General features: G+C 36.7%; 1 protein-coding gene across 9 annotated transcripts in view; it reads left to right on the top strand.

Moving 5' to 3' along the window:
• Positions 1-17,917, top strand: part of WWP1 (WW domain containing E3 ubiquitin protein ligase 1) — a 119,754-nt gene that overhangs the window by 70,093 nt on the left and 31,744 nt on the right. For 8 of the 9 annotated variants that reach the window (XM_049854441.1, XM_049854442.1, XM_049854435.1 and 5 more), the window contains 6 exons: positions 2,752-3,115; positions 11,220-11,315; positions 12,533-12,707; positions 17,387-17,441; positions 17,527-17,611; positions 17,729-17,857. In XM_049854441.1, coding sequence (XP_049710398.1) covers positions 2,752-3,115; positions 11,220-11,315; positions 12,533-12,707; positions 17,387-17,441; positions 17,527-17,611; positions 17,729-17,857 — 904 coding nt within the window. The remainder of the gene's footprint in view (positions 1-2,751; positions 3,116-11,219; positions 11,316-12,532; positions 12,708-17,386; positions 17,442-17,526; positions 17,612-17,728; positions 17,858-17,917) is intronic. The other variant, XM_049854443.1, reaches the window with a different exon arrangement.

The raw sequence follows: 17,917 nt of genomic DNA, 5'->3' as shown, positions 1-17,917 counted from the left end.
GAACAGACCATCAATTACTCATATGCGAATTCAAATTGAAACTGAAGAAAATTAGAACAAGTCCACAAGCACCAAAGTACGATTTCGAGTATATCCCACCTGAATTTAGAGGCCACCTCAAGAATAGATTTGATGTATTGAACACTAATGACTGAAGACCAGATGAGTTGTGGAAGGACATCATGAATGCAGAAAGCAAGAGGATATTAAAAAGACAGAAGAGAAAGAAAAGACCTAAATGGTTGTCAGAAGAGACCCTGAAACTCGCTCTTGAACATCGAGTAGCTAAAGCAAAAGGAAAAAGCGATAAAGCAAAAGAACTGAACAGATTTCAAAGGGCGGCTCGAGAAGACAAAGTATTGTGATAACATGTGCAGAGACCTGGAGATAGAAAACCAAAAGGGAAGAACACGCTCAACGTTTATGAAGCTGAAAAAACTGAAGAAAAAATTCAAGCATCGAGTTGCAATAGTGAAGGATTCTACGGGAAAAATATTAAACAATGCAGAAAGCATCAAAAGAAGATGGAAGGAATACACAGAGTCATTATACCAAAAAGAGTTAGTCGACGTTCAACCGTTTTAAGAGGTTGCATATGATCAGGAACCGATGGTACTGAAGGAAACAGTCCAAGCTGCGCTGAAGGCATTGGCAAAAATCGAGGCGCCAGGAATTGATGGAATGTCAGTTGAGATGTTTCAACAAATGGATGTAGCACTGGAAGTGGTCCCTCGTCTATGCCAAGAAATATGGAAGACTGCTTCCTGGCCAACTGACTGGAAGAGATCCATATTTATGCCTATTCCCAAGAAAGATGATCCAACTGAATGCAGAATTATCGAACAATATCATTAATATTGCATTCAAGCAAAATTTTGCTGAAGATCATTCAAAAGTGGCTGCAGCAGTATATTGACAGGGAACTGCCAGAAATTCAAGCTGGATTTAGAAGAGGACATGGAACCGGGGATATCATTACTGATGTCAGATGGATCTTGGCTGAAAGCAGAGAATACCAGAAGGATGTTTACCTGTGCTTTATTGACTGTGTAAAGGCATTCAACTGTGTGGATCATAACAAATTATGGATGACATTGTAGGGAATGGGAATTCCAGAACACTTAATTGTGCTTATGTGGAACCTGTACATAGATCAAGAGGCAGCTGTTCAAACAGAACAAGGAGATACTGTGTGGTTTAAAGTCAGGAAAGGTGTGGGTCAGAGTTATATCCTTTCACCATACCTGTTCAGTCTGTATGCTGAGCAAATAATCTGAAAAGGTGGACTATATGAAAAAGAACGAGGCATCAAGATTGGCGGAAGACTCGTTAACAACCTGCATTATGCAGGTGACACAACCTTGCTTGCTGAAAATGAGGAGGACTTGAAGCACTTACTGATGAAGATCAAACACTACAGCCTTCAGTATGGATTTACACCTCAACATAAAGAAAACAAAAATCCTCGTAACTGGGCCAGTAGGCAACATCATGATAAACGGAGAGGAGATTGAGGTTATAGAGGATTTCGTTTTACTTGGATCCACAATTAACACCCATGGAAGCAGCAGTCAAGAAATCAGAAGACACATTGCATTGGGCAAATCGGCTCCAAAAGATCTCTTTAAAGCAAGGATATCACTTTGAGGACTAAGGTGCGCCTGACTCGAGCTATGGTGTTTTTAGTCATCTCATATGCGTGCAAAAGCTGGACAGAGGATAAGGAAGACCGAAGAAGAATTGACACCTTTGAATTGTGTTGGTGAAGAATATTAAATATACCATGGTGGAAGGTCATCGAAAAAGAGGAAGACTCTAAACGAGATGCATCGACACAGTGGCTGCAACAAGAAGTTCAAGCATAGCAACAGTTGTGAGGATGGCACACGACCAGCGTTTCATTCTCTTGTGCATAGGGTTGCTGTAAGTTGGAACCGACTCAGCGGCACCTAACAACAACACAACAGCAACTCAATGAGCTACCTTAATGGATTGTTTTGAAACTTAAATTAGATCATTGATCTAAAACATCTAGCATAGTCCTTGGACAATAATCAGTTGTGGGTGGAGGAAGAACAATTTTTATGGACATGTAAATTATCAGTTTTCTCACCAATAAAATGGTAATAATGCTGGTATTCCTTTGGGTTCAATAGTTTGCTACGACAACTCATGGAAAATGCTATACCTACAGTTTTAATATAGTAAGAAGGATACAAATGAAGAGGAGATGCATAGGGCGAGGTCTAGAAAGAGTTCCAGGGTGAAGTGTCCATGTCCCAGAAAGGGCCACGCCACACTCCCATATGCATTGACGTCTTTCACCAACCAGAAAAATGAAAATAAAGAAAAGTATGTCTCTGGGTCCTGGTACTGGGTTATTTCTCTGTGAAATTTTTTTGCCATCTCCAGTAATACTATCTTAAGAATTAATGCCACTGTATACTTCCTACTATTAGCAGAAGCGCTCTTTAGATATTAGCTACCATTTGCATGAAATAAGAGAGATTGAAAGGGATCATTTTTAAGTTTTTATATAGCCCATGCAGACTTTCCTTTAGAATTTATAATTCCAAGGCAAAACATTCGTTATCCTAACGTTGTTTTCTCTTTAAGTTACATTTTATCATTTACATGTTGTGTATTCCTCAAATGTGAGCAACTTGAAAATATAATTTGTCTTATTTTATAGGCTCTGAATAAGTATAATTGATTGATTAGTTAATTGATTTCTTTGTCATTACCTGATAGATCGTCTTATGAATTTTCCCCTCTTAGTTAATGGAGAGTCATCCTCATCTGCACCAACTGCTAACACGTCCAGCGCGGGGCCTGCAATAGCATCTGAAGAACCCACCTTGTCTTCAAATTGCACTAGTACTACTGTTGAGGATCCTTCAGTTCAAGAAATACCACCTTCCTCAGAAAACAATGAATGTATCCCTTCTACCAGCTCAGCACTGGAATCAGAAGCTATAAGTACCCTAGAGCCTGCCGCCTCTAGTTCAGAAAATAGTTCTGCTTATGAAGCAGCCAAAATAAGACAGTCAGATGGGTGTGCGGAACCTATACGGCAGCAGCCTGGAAGTGCCAACACAGAAACTTTGCCATCAGGGTATGTTCAATTTTTATTTTTTAGTGTTTGATTTAGATTTAAGTAGCAATATTTTGATAATATCTTACCACAGAAGGTGTGTATAAAATTTTTCCATAGTTCAGTAATTTGAAGTCTGAATTAGAATATGATTCATATAATTTATTTGCTATAAAAGGAAGTACTTTTTGGAACTAAGAACAGTTGCTCATCTTGTTGAAATATGTGTAGTATGAAGGGAAAAGAGAAAAAAATTCATATTAATTTTTAAGACCCTCTCAATTTGAACTTTGGTTTATTTTTACTTTTAGGTAAAAATGACCATGGCACTCCACATACTAACCTCGGTTCTCTAGCGTTTTTTATGGTCTGCTCCCCAGGCCCCAAATTTGAGAACAAGTAGCCATCCTTTTTCTCGATTAATACAGAGTGGTGTGTCATCTGCATATCGCAGGTTGTTAATGGGTCTTCCTACAATTCTGATGCCATGGTCTTCTTCATGTAGTCCAGTTTCTCAGATTATTTGCTCAGCATACAGACTGAATAAGTATGGTGAAAGGATACAACCCTGATGCACACCTTTCCTGATTTTAAACCATGCAGCACCTCCTTGTTCTGTTTGAACAACTCCCTCTTGGCCTAAGTACAGGTTCCTCATGAGCACAATTAAGTGTTCTGGAATTCCCATTCTTCGCAGTGTTATCCATAGTTTGTTATGATCCACACAGTCGAATGCCTTTGCATAGTCAATAAAACACAGGTAAACATCTTTCTAGTATTCTCTGCTTTCAGCCAGGATCCATCTGACATTACCAATGATGTCCCTCATTCTACACCTTCTTCTGAATCTGGCTTCAATTCCTGGCAGTTCCCTGTTGATATACTGCTGCAACTACTTTTGAATGATATTGAGCAAAATTTTACTTACATGTGATATTAATGATACTGTTCAATAATTTCCACATTCTCTTGGATCACCTGTTTTTAAAATGGGTGTAGATATTGGTTGGCTAGGTAGCCGTCTTCCAGTTTTCTTGGCAAGACGAGTGAACGTTTCCAGCTCTGCATCCATTTGTTGAAACATGTCAACTGGTATTCCATCAATTCCTGGAGCTTTGTATTTTGCCAGCGCTTTCAGTACAGCTTGGACTTCTTTGTTCATTACAGTTGGTTCTTGATCATATGCTACCGCCTGAAATGGCTAAATGTTGAACAGTTCTTTTTGGTACAGTGACTCTGTACTTCTTCCATCTTCTTTTGATGCTTCTTGCATCGTTTGATATTTTCCCCATAGAATCCTTTAGTATTGCAATTTGAGGCTTGAATTTTTCCTTCAGTTCTTCCTATTTCAGAAATGCCAAGCGTGTTCTTCCGCTTTTGTTTTCTATCTCCAGGTCTTTGCACGTTTCATTATAATACTTTACTCTGTCTTCTAGAGCCACCCTTTGAAATTCTGTGTTCAGCTCTTTTACTTCATCATTTCTTCTGTTTACTTTAGCTACTTGATGTACAAGAGCAACCTTCAGAGTCTCTTCTGACATCCATTTTGGTCTTTTCTTTCTTTCCTGTCTTTTAAATGACCTTTTGCTTTCTTATATATGTTGTCTTTGATGTCATCCCACAACTCATCTGGTCTTTGGTAATTATTGTTCGATGGAAAGTCACATAACCCTGCTGATTGGCTCAACTCAGTTGCTTTTTATTGTTGCTTAGTAGTTCTTAATCTTTTTTTTAATTTCACACTGTCGTTGTTCAACTCCCCATGATATTCTAGGAGTGTTCTATACATGTATTCTATTTTTTCATCTCTCCCGTATTTACTTATCAGTGTTTTTATCTGTTTATTTGGCTGAACTTTGTTTATTTGCGGATGATAAACCCATTGCCATGGAATCAATTCCAACTCATAGCGACCATGTAGGACAAAGTAGAACTGCCCCATAGGATTTCCACAGCTGGAATCTTTACGGACTGCCACATCTTTCTCCCAACTGCTGACCTTTCTATTAGCAGCTGAACGCTTAACTACTGCACCACCAGGGCTCCTTTACTAATATTAATTAATGATTTGTCAGCTAAGCCTTTACGAGACGTATTTAGTGGTCTAGACTTGTTAACATACGTATACACTATAATCTGAAAATGCTCTAATGGAAATACGGACAGTGTACTGTGATAAAAGTACTTTCCAACTCAACTCACAGTAGTCAGAATGTCTACACTTAGCTGTCGAAACTGCACTTCTAGAGGTGTCTCATTGCCCTCTTGCCCTGATCTTCTCACCGTGTCTAACTTTAACTATTAAATCTGTATGTTCAGGCCAGACCTTTCCCCTAAACTTATTTTCACCTGCTTATTGGAAATTCTTTCCTCTGTTTCCTTCAAGCATTTCAGACCCTTTTTGTCCCTCTCAAAAATCTCTCATTGTCCCTGGGTCTACTATCTTTGGTAACTCAGTCGTTTATCCTAGTTTCTCACGTGTCAGCCACTGTGACAGATACATGTATGAAGCCGTTCTTAGGTCAAGAGCCTCATGGTCTAATGGGGGGTAAAGATAAGCAAAGAATTAGTGACAGTGCAGTACAATTAAAAAAATGCTAGAGGTTTCTTTAGGATGCTGTGGGAGGGCACATATGAGGGGGGCTCTAGGGCGGGGAAATAGGGAAAAATGACCTATGCTGTTGAGATCAAAGAATATTTTCTAGAAGAGATAACACTTAAGGTGGTAAGAGGTTTCATTCCAAGTAGAGCGAACACTATGTTCAAATCTCTAGCAGTCATAAAAAAGAATAAGGTAGCCTCAGGAAATAGTATTTTGTTACAGCTTGAGTTCTACATTTGAGGAAGCAAGGTACATAGTGCTTAAGAACAAACCTGTGTATGCCTGCTGAGGGTAGGAGTTTATCCTGAAAACCATGGATAAGCATTAAAGAATTTTAAGCAGAGGAGTGAGGTAATCTTACTCACATTTTATTAAGATCATCCTAGCTGTGATATAAACGGACAGATTGGGAGTTAAAGAGACAAGTTAGGGTAGTAGCCAGGCTGTTTTATAAATGAGGGAAGCAGGCATTCCAAATCAAAATGATAAGTACAAAAATGTAATTCTTTAGGGGCCAAATAAATGCTTCAACAGACCCGTAGTCACCATTTGTGATCTCTGCAATAGAACGGTTTTACATAAGTCTAGATGAATGTTTTCAAGTTGCAGGTTACAGCCAAGTTTATAACCAGCATTTAAACACATAAAAATGAGATAAATCAGCAAAGACTAAAATAGAAGATACTGGAGTGTATTACATGTAATAAGAGTTAACACTGTTTCCTGAAACTTTGTTTTTCTGGTGTGTGCTTGTATGTGTAAAATCTGTAGATGAATAGCAGTCCAGCACACAGAGTGGTTGATGTAAGTGTATGTGTTACTCTGTGAACTGTGGTTAAAAAAAAAAAAAAGTTTAAAAGCCATTGATCCTGAAGAGAAACCAAGCTAGCCTGAACTAAGGTAAAGACTCATCTTCTAGGTTGATATTAAGCTGGGACTAGTTGTGGGAAAGTGGAAGAAATAGAAAGAATGGAGCCAGGGTTGATCCTTCTGGGTTAGGCAGTGCTGGGCACTGGGTGGGCTGGGTGGCTTGTAAAAGCTTCTGAGTTGGCGGTTTTCAACTGTGCATTAGCTTCCTCTTCCCTCAGAAGTCTGTCTTTGTCCCTGTATCTCCTGTCTTTGATAAGTTGCTTAATTATTGATCTGATTACAAAGTAGAATCGTGGGCTCCTAGGCCTTACAGTGAGCTTGAGAACCACTGCCCCAAGTGCTTTTGTTAAATAATTCTTTACTCTCCACAGTTATAACATTGATTCACTTAATGCAGAGACGCACAGGTGAAATGAAAAAGTCTGTGTACTGAAATCTAATTTTCAGATCAGTGGAAAATCAGATTCATGTGTTAGTATTGGATTGCTTCTTCAGAGAGAGTAAAAAATAGCTTCCTGTGTCTTTTCCAGCCTCCAGATAGTGCTTAAGTTTCTGGATGGTGATATAGTTGACTGAGATTGATTCTAGAAAGAATATTGGACTTGGGATAGGAGATTGAGTTCTGTACTTGTAGGGCATCCAGCTGTTGGTTTCAGAGAGGCAGCTATATATACAGTTCCAGAACTGAGGAAGAATATTCTGAATGAAGAGTGTCGTGGGCTGGGGATAAGATTTGAGTGTTAGGCCAGGCTTGGTCTTGGAGCCTCAGGACCTTTGCATTTGCTCTCACTTTTGTCTGGAATGTTTTTTCCCCAGATATCTGCATGATTCACATTCAGGTCTCTGCTCAAACAATACCTTGTTCTAATATGTCTAGAGGCCTTCCCTGACTGCCCTGTCCAGGCAGCCTACTCTCATCTCCCAATCCCCTTACACTTCATTATTTTTTCCCATTTTATTTTGGAAATTTACAAACATACAGAAAAGTTGAAAGACTTTTATTCTACTAGTCTTATCTCAAATCTCTTCACCTCCTGTTTTTTAAATTCATTGCAATAAATTACAGATACTAGTATACTTCTCCCATCAACATTTCAGTTTGCCTATCATTAGAGTTCAATATTTTAGATTATTTTAGGTTAAGTTTACATAGAAGGAAATGCATAACCCTTAACTGTACCATTTTGGTGAATTTTGATAAATGCATACATCTGTGTAACCGAAACCCCTGTCAGGATATAGAACATTACCATCACCCCAGAAAGTTCTCTCCAGCCTGTTTTGCAGTCAATCTTTATTCCTACCTTCAGAGAGGCAGTCACTGTTCTGATTTTTTTCTACTGTAGATTAGTTTTGCCTATTCTAGAACTTAATATAATCAGTATGAACACTGTTTTTTTTGAAATCATCATAAAATAGCCTTATTATTTTTCATTTTAACACTTTTATCACCACATGACATGTATTTGTTTGTGTGCTTATTGTCTGTTTTCTTCCCAGCAGACTGAAAAAGACATTATTTTGTCCATTTCTGTATTTCTAGTGCTTAAAACTGTACCTGCCACACAGAAGGTACTCAATAAATATTTGTTAATAAGCATATTAGTGCTTGATTAAATTATATTGAGTAAGAGAGCAATTGGGCAAAAATTCAGACTTGTAAATGTCTCTGGAAGAAATGGTTAACAAGATCAAAAGCTATTAAAAAATTCAGATAAGAACTGAAAGACATCCATTGAGTTTAACAACAAAAAGGTTATGTTGATCTTTGACAAAGTGGTTTCTGGGAAATAGAGCTGTATTCAAATTGCTGTGAGTTGGGAGTGAATATTTTTCCCTGTCAAGACACTGGAAAAGAAAGGGATGGTAGATGGGAGTAGACAAAAAATACAAAAGATACACATGCAAAGGAATGAAGCTGGACCCGTATCTGACATCGCATATGAAAATTAACTCCAAATAGATCAATGACCTAAATGTAAGAACTAAAACCATAAAACTCTTAGAACAAAACATAGGAGTAATGCTTTGGGATGAGCTCAAACATAGCAACAACTGTGAGAATGGCACAGGACTGGGCAGTGTTTCATTCTGTTATACCTAGGGTCACTGTGAGTCGGAACCGACTTAACAGTACCTAATAACAACAGTGATTTGGGACCTAGTTTCAACAATGGATTCTTAGATATGACAACAAAAGCACAAGCAACAGAAGACAAAATAGGTAAATTGGACTTCATCAAAATTAAAAGTTTTTGTGCATCAGAGGACTTTTATCAACAAGTTTAAGAGATTGCCTATAGAATGGGGGAAAGATACAGAGGAACCATGTATCTGGTAAGAGTTTAAAATTCAGAATATATAAAGAAGTATAAGTCAACAACAAAAAGAGAAGTGATCAAATGGGCAGAGGACATTTAATAGACATTTCCCTAAAGAAGATATACAAATGGCCAGTAACCATGTGAAAAGATGCTCAGTCATTCATTAGGGAAATGCAAATCAAAACCACAGTGAGATATCACTCACACCCGCAAGGATGGTTAATATCAGACAAATGGAAAATAACAAGTGTCGGCAAGGTTGCAGAGAAGTTGAAACCATCATCTATTGGTGGTGGGAACATAAAACAGTGTAGCCGCTGTGAAAAACAGTCTGGTGGTTCCTCAGAAGGTTAAGCACAGAATTACCATACGACCCAACAATCCCAATCCTAGGTATGTACGCAAAAGATTTGGGAGGGACTCAGATACTTGTACACCAGTGCTCATTGTAGCATTATTCATAATAGCCAAAGGTGGAAACAACCCAAGTGTCCCTCAGCAGATGAATGGATACACAAAATGTGACATATCCATACGTGGAATATTATTCACTTATAAAGAGAAATTGAATTTTACACTAAAAAATGGTTAAAATGACACTTCTACACTTAAAAATGGTTACAATGGCAAATGTATTGTTGTATATATTTTACCATACCCTGCTTGAAGAAAGCAGACTATTTAGTATAAGAGTAGAGTAAGACATACATAAAATAAGAACAAGATCTATGAAAAAGGAATACTCAGAGAATCAAAAAGCTCTTGGAAATTTAATTCTGTGGTGAAGAAATTTCCCAGAAAGTATAGCAAAAAGATGAATTTATCAAATAAAATAGGAAAATAAGAGGACTTAGTCCAGAAAGAGAGGAAATCCAACAAAACAAAACAAAAAAACCTTTGGCAAACTTGAAGGACATGAATTTCTTTATTGAAAGAGTCCACCAAAACTCAGGATAATGAGTGAAAATAAAACCTACATTAAGACACCTTGTTATGCAAATTTTAATACACTGGGGCCAAAGAAAAAATCCTAAACATTTCCAGAGATTAAGAAAAATAAGAAAACCCAGTTTCCTACTAATCAGAGTGGAATCAGACTTCTCAGAATCAACGCTTAGAAACTAGAAGACCGGTGCCTTAAGTACTAAGGGAAATTTTGTCTAACTACACTGTCAAGTGTGTACATGGATTCAGTACATTTTCAGACATTCTGGGTTTCTGAAAGTTTACTTCCCATGTCTTCTTAAGAAGTTATTGGAACAAGTGCTTCTCCAAACCTAGACAATGAAAGTGAAAGACATGGGATCCAGAAAATAAGGGATCTAATAGAAGTGAAAGGAGTTGCCAGGAAGACAGTCAAAGGAAAGCCCAAGATGACAGACATACAGCAGTTCTAGCAATCAACCAGTCTACACTGAAAGCTAGTCAGAAGGCAGATAAAATTGATAGTATACCTAATGCGCTTGAATATTTTGAGAGGACATCATGGTCATCATGTAGGAAAATGACATAAGGCCTCTCTAAAAGAAATCAAATTTAATTTGGGGTTCCTTTGTTTAGGAGAAAGGAATGTATTTCCCATTCATTCCACATTAAAATTGAAAATAAGGATATTAAATACAAACTGTATCGATTTGGTTTTGTTTTGTTTTTTACATTGAAAGTTTTTCTTCTATATTAAGGGAAGACCAGGAGAAGGAAACAAGTATCATAAAAGGGAAAATGGAAGATTGAGAGTCTTTGAGATTGAACAGAAAAGATAAAGTCATGATGTCCATAAACCCAGAGGCTTACCAAAAGGAAGACAGGCATAGGTGTGCAGAGAAAGAAGACACTATTGGCACATAGAAGAAAAAGTTTTCATGGAGCAGTATTGCCACATATTTCTGTAGAACTAATTTTCCCAAAACCTTTTAGAGGCGTATTTTTTAAATTCTTAGGCAATGGAATTATAGGTAAAAATGGATATTATGTCATTGGCATTTTATGCGCTGGGCTTGAAATTAGGCTGAATGTTGCTCCTTTTAATTAAATTTCTGTTTTCTAATAATTTGGAATTTGGTAAATTAGAAACTTTTTAAAAATTTAGGAATTACTCTATCCCTTTTCTGGTAACTAAACTTAGTATTTGAGTTTCCAGTACCATTAGGAAAAAGGGATTAATGAAGGCTCTCAAAACCACTGATAATTGAGAAAAGAAAGCACTTAAAAATACGTAGTCTTTTAAAGTAAAGTTTATCTATTATTTTTCTGATTATAAGGAAGAATTATTTTTCCAGATAGTTCTACTTTGTTGTGTTTTACTTTTATTTTTGTATTTTTGTTAAAGTTGGGAACAGAGAAAAGATCCTCATGGAAGGACCTATTACGTGGATCATAATACCCGAACCACCACGTGGGAGAGACCGCAACCTTTACCGCCAGGGTAATGTGGCATCTTTTTGCATCTTCAGTGGTGTTTTGTCACACTTGTCATTTTTAAATTTATTTAGTGCAACATAAAATTCGTTCTGCAGATTGTTTCCTTACCTAATTGGTTTGTGTGTGTGAGTAATGAATGTTTAATAAGTGAGTTTTTTGTTGTTTTATTATATCTCTTATAGTTAGATAGCCTGAAGGGCTTCCTCAAGACGTTGTCAAACGTTGACATGAGTTACTGAGAGAAGGTACAGAATTTTGATCCAGATTTGGTCCCTGTTATTTTTTACAGAATCAAAGGCAACTTAGATGGATAGTTCTCCATAGATAGAATTTTAAACTATGTAATTTCATGAGATGTAATGACGTAAAAAATTTTGAGAGTGAGTCAAAATAGTGATCTACAAAGATAGCTACAAATAAAATTTTACTACACTTTGGCTAAATTCGTAATGTTGTTAATTGCCAACGGGTCAATTCCGAGCCATGGCGACCCATTTGTGCGATATAGAACTGCACCATAAGGCTTTCAAGGCTGTGACCTTTCAGAAGCCTGCCTTCTGAGACACCTCTGGCTGGGTTTGAACCACCAACCTTTTGGCTAGTAGTTGAGTGCTTAACCATTTGTGCTACTCAGGAACTCTTAAATTCATAATGTTGTTGTTGTTAGGTGCCCTTGAGTTGATTTTTGACTCTTAGTAACCCAATGTGACAGAGTAGAACTGCCCCAGAGGGTTTCCTCTTGGTAACCTTTCTCCTGTGGAACCACTGGGTGGGTCCAGACCATCAACAGCAGCCAAGCACTTAACATTTCCACCACCAGAGCTCCTTAAATTCACAATAGAGGGTTTTAAGTGAATAAAAACATTTCTACTTCATAGTAAATAAATATGATATTAGGCTGCCTGCCACTCAGGGCCTTTCAAAACTGGTCTTTTTTTTTAACCTTTTATATTCTTATCTTTCATAACTCTTTACACATACCCTACGTATGGAAACCCTGGTGGCGTAGTAGTTAAGATGTATGGCTGCTAACCAAAAGGCTGGCAGTTTGAGTCCACCAGGCACGTTACATGTTCATAGTATCCTGAAGAATATCAGTATTTCTGTTCCTTTAAGTTATTTTATCATATCTTAGACTTGATTTTTAAATTATTTGAGTATTTACTAACTTCTTTTTGGTTTCTTATATTGGGAAATGATTGTTCATTTTAATTTTGGTAGTTGGGAAAGAAGAGTTGATGATCGTGGGAGGGTTTATTATGTGGATCATAATACCCGAACAACAACATGGCAGCGGCCTACCATGGAATCTGTTCGAAACTTTGAACAGTGGCAGTCTCAGCGGAACCAGTTGCAGGGAGCTATGCAGCAGTTCAACCAGCGATACCTCTATTCGGTAATTAGCAGATTTTGTTAATACAGTATTCTCCCTCAGGCATTGCCCTTTTCTACTTTTGTGATTTATTTATGTATTTATTTTAATATTATGGACTGCATTACAGGTATTTTTTAGTTAATCTTTAATTGTTGTTTCTGATATATATGTATAAGCACTTCGAGTTTTTAAAAGATATCCTGATTTACTAACATAACCATAACACTCAGTTTTATATCCTTATTAAGGGTAGTTTCATAAATGCAGTTTCTTAATAATATGTCTTTACCAATTCCCCATCCTCCACCACTAATTATAATCATTTTGTTTGCTTTAAACAAAACCATGTGCCTTGTGATTTTACTTAGGGCCAGTCATGTCACTTTCTAGTTATTCTTATTTCATCCCAGCTTCTAAGAAACAACACTTGCCTCTCTTTTGGCTTAACCAAAGATAATTCTGGGATTGGAGACAGTTTTGTCCAAAAAAATCTCATGGTATTTGGAAATGCAGAAAATTGGTGATTGATTTATTTTCATAAGCAAACATCTACGAGACAAGTGGGGGAAAAAAACTATTAAATAGGTATGATTTCAGGAGGTAGAAAAGATAAAGTATCTCTAGATAGTGCTTTGAACCAACTGGTAGAAACCCAAAATGTAGAGGCTAACAAGTTAGAAAAGAAGTACGAGAGAGACATGGAAAGAAAAATAACTCTTCAAAATCCTGCCTCAGGCTGCCACTTTCAAGTCTGTTTTCTCCAGAGGTTAAATAAAAAGTCCCTAGAAGGGAGGGAGTGGAGCAACCCAGCTTCCACAGCATTCCTTGCTGCCACCAATTGCTGGTTCTTTGGTGACTTGTACAGAAATCTATGGTAAGGTTCCATAGTTGTGCTATATATATGTGTATGTGTGTATATAATACAAGAAATTATGTGCTGTGTCTATTTGTTTTTGGTTAGACCTATCTGTACATACAAAAACCTTGAGGAGATAGGGCTGAATAAGGTAAAAGGTATTTATCAGTAGTGTGTTCTGCACATGTTAGAAACATCCTGCTTACGAAGATTGAGGTTTCTTTTCTTGGAGAGAGATGCCCTCTAGGGATTTCTGCCTGTACCATTTTGGCCACAACGGATTACTCTACCAACCCAGACACAAGGGAGCTTGGTAATGGAATAGTCTTAGATGGATACGTTGCATCTCAAACAAAACAGTGGTTTGGTTATCAAGGAAGGAGTGGCAAATGAATATTGAAAATACAATTAGCGACATCAGTTACAAGGTTATAAAATATTCATCAGGGCACATGAGTTTTATCACTAAGAAATGATTTTCTAAGTAATGATTTTTATGTTTGTCATTCTTTTAAAATTCATGGTTGAATGTTTATATTTTCTTCAGAATCTGTATTTCTAGGTTTTAATAATAATGTGTAAGCATAGATATTTATATATGAATATGTAAAAGATACTGATATTAAGATTTCTATAAGTTTATTTGTATACAGGTAGTACTGGAGCTTAATATTGGTTTTAATGAAAGGCATGTTTTAAAGAGCAGTGTGACTTGATGACCCAAAATCAGATTATACACAAGAATAGTGACTAGACTCAGGCATATATATCTGGCAACAGCCCAAACCAGCTGGTAATAGGTCATAAGTAAGTCAAGGGCTACAGCAATCAAGACAGCACAAGCTAGTAGCCCATCCACGTATATTGAAAGAAAACAAAACAAGATAAGACTCAGTGAGCAAATATAGAATAAATCACTACAATATCTTAGTGATGGCTCACAGACAGCAGTCGATATCAAACCACATAAAGAAACAGACCACGACAGCTTCTACAACTCCCCAAACTAAGAAATCAAAATCTTTCCCAAATGAAGATACAATCCTGGAATTATCAGATACAGAATATAAAAACTAATTTACAGAATGCTTCAAGACATCAGGGATGACCTCAGAAATGAAATAAGGCAAACCGCAGAAAAAGCCAAGGAACACACTGATAAAACAGTTGAAGAACTCAAAAGATTATTCAAGAACATAGTGGAAAAATTAATAAGTTGCAAAAATCCATAGAGAGACAGCATGCAGAAATCCAAAAGATTAACAATAAAATTATAGAATTAGACAATGCAATAGAAAGTCAGAGGAGCAGACTCGAGCAATTAGAATGCAGAATGGGAAATCTGGAGGACCAGGGAATTAACACCAACATAGCTAAAAAATAATCAGATAAAAGAATTAAAAAAAATGAAGAAACCCTAAGAATCATGTTGGACTCTATCAAGAAGGATAACTTGGGTGTGATTGGAGTCCCAGAACAGGGAGGGAGGACAGAAAACACAGAGAGAATAGTTGAAGATCTGCTGACAGAAAACTTGCCTGACATCATGAAAGACGAAAGGATATCTATCCAAGACGCTCATCGAACCCCATTTAAGACTGATCCAAAAAGAAAAACACCAAGACATATTATCATCAAACTTGCCAAAACCAAAGATAAAGAGAAAATTTTAAAAGCAGCCAGGGAGAAAAGAAAGGTTTCCTTCAAGGGAGAATCAATGAGAATAAGTTCAGACTACTCAGCAGAAACCATGCAGGCAAGAAGGCAATGGGATGACATATACAGAGCACTGAAGGAGAAGAACTGCCAGCCAAGGATCATATATGCAGCAAAACTCTCTCTGAAATATGAAGGCAAAATTAAGACATTTACAGATAAACACAAGCTTAGAGAATTTGCAAAAACCAAACGAAAGCTACGAGAAATACTAAAGGAAATTGTTTGGTCAGAAAACCAATAATATCAGATACCAGCACAACACAAGGTCACAGAACAGAACATCCTGATATCAACTCAAATAGGAAAATCGCAAAAACAAATTAAGATTAATTAAAAAGAAAAAAAAGCTCAAAACAGGGAATCATTGAAGTCAATATGTAAAAGATCACAATAACCAAAAAGAGGGACTAAATACAGGTGGCATAGAACTGCCATATGGAGAGGGATCCAAGGCGATATAAGACAACACAAGTTAGGTTTTTACTTAGAAAAATAGGGGTAAATATTAAGGTAACCACAAAGAGGTATAACAACTCCATAACTCAAAATAAAAAACCAAGAAAAACGTAACGACTCAGCAAACATAAAGTCAAATACTATGAAAATGAGCATCTCACAATTTACAAAGAAAAACACCTCAGCACAAAACAGTAAGTGGAAAAATGAAATTGTCAACAACACACATAAAAAGGCATCAAAATGACAGCACTAAACACTTATCTATAATTACGCTGAATGTAAATGGACTAAATGCACCAGTAAAGAGACAGAGAGTCTCAGACTGGATAAAGAAACACGATCCGTGTATATGCTGCCTACAAGAGACACACCTTAGACTTAGAGACACAAACAAACTAAAACTCAAAGGATGGAAAAAAATACATCAAGCAAACAATAAGCAAAAAAGAAGAGGAGTAGCAATATTAATTTCTGACAAAATAGACTTTAAACTTAAATCCACCACAAAGGATAAAGAAGGACACTACATAATGATAAAAGGGACAATTGACCAGGAAGATATAACCATATTAAATATTTATGCACCCAATGACAGGGCTGCAAGATACATAAATCAAATTTTAACAGAACTGAAAAGTGAGATAGACACCTCCACAATTATAGTAGGAGACTTCAACACACCACTTTCGGAGAAGGACAGGAAATCCAGTAAGAAGCTCAATAGAGACACGGAAGACCTAATTACAACAATCAACCAACTTGACCTCATTGACTTATTATACAGAACTCTCCACCCAACTGCTGCAAAGTATACTTTTTTTTCTAGCGCACATGGAACATTCTCTACAATAGACCACATTTTAGGTTATAAAACAAACCTTTGCAGAATCCAAAACATCGAAATATTACAAAGCATCTTCTCAGACCACAAGGCCATAAAAGTGGAAATCAATAACAGAAAAATTAGGGAAAAGAAATCAAATACTTGGAAACTGAACAGTACACTCCTGAAAAAAGACTGGGTTATAGAAGACATTAAGGAGGGAATAAGGAAATTCATAGAATGCAACGAGAATGAAAATACTTCCTATCAAAACCTCTGGGACACAGCAAAAGCAGTGCTCAGAGGCCAATTTATATTGATAAATGCACACATACACAAAGAAGAAAGAGCCAAAATCAGAGAACTGTCCCTACAACTTGAACAAATAGAAAGTGAGCAACAAAAGAATCCGTCAGGCACCAGAAGAAAACAAATAATAAAAATTAGAGCTGAACTAAATGAATTAGGGAACATAAAGAACAGTGTGATAATTGTTTTATTTTTAAACAAACAATATTGTCTCCTAAAATATTGTAGTTTTCTATATCATGTTCTTCCATCTCATCTTGCCAGTATAGATTATTGTGGAAGAACTAGGAGATTAAAGTATTGATGGCAGTACATTTCTTCTAAATCATTTTAGAAAAACTTAAGGGTAATTTGCCCAGTTGATTGACCGTTCTTATGGCATTTTTAGTTCTTTTGTGTCTTTATTATGCCCATGTTCCTTTACCATATTTTATAGAAAATTATAAAATGATTCTGCTAAGTGCTTACTATGTCTTTGCTTTTATATTAAAATGCTGCTATTTTTTTTCTCCCCCAAACTCTTCCACTAATCAGGCTTCAATGTTAGCAGCAGAAAATGACCCATACGGGCCTTTGCCACCAGGCTGGGGTAAGTTCATATGCCGTTGTTAAAAACATCTGCAAGGTATATATACCAAAGAGTCATTAAATGCTATGCTTAATTTCTTTTTTAGAAAAAAGAGTAGATTCAACAGACAGAGTTTACTTTGTGAATCATAACACAAAAACAACCCAGTGGGAAGATCCAAGAACTCAAGGGTATGTATACACTACAAGCTTAATTAAGTCATCTTGCATATATCTGCAGATAGAATCAAGTGATGTTTTTAGTGCCTAGAAAATGTTTACTTTGTGATTGTAGCTTTATCTTTTTAGCCTACAGAATGAAGAACCCCTGCCAGAAGGCTGGGAAATTAGGTATACTCGAGAAGGCGTGAGGTACTTTGTTGATCATAACACAAGAACAACAACATTCAAAGATCCTCGAAACGGGAAGTCATCTGTGTAAGTGAAAACCTGAAGCTCTCCTTTAACTTCTGTTTAATGAGGACATGAGGTTTAGCC

Source organism: Elephas maximus, chromosome 15 (assembly GCF_024166365.1).
Source record: "Elephas maximus indicus isolate mEleMax1 chromosome 15, mEleMax1 primary haplotype, whole genome shotgun sequence".
NCBI lineage: Eukaryota > Metazoa > Chordata > Mammalia > Proboscidea > Elephantidae > Elephas > Elephas maximus.
The sequence above is the reverse complement of the archived record's forward strand: the minus strand, read 5'-3'. Positions and strand labels throughout refer to the sequence as shown.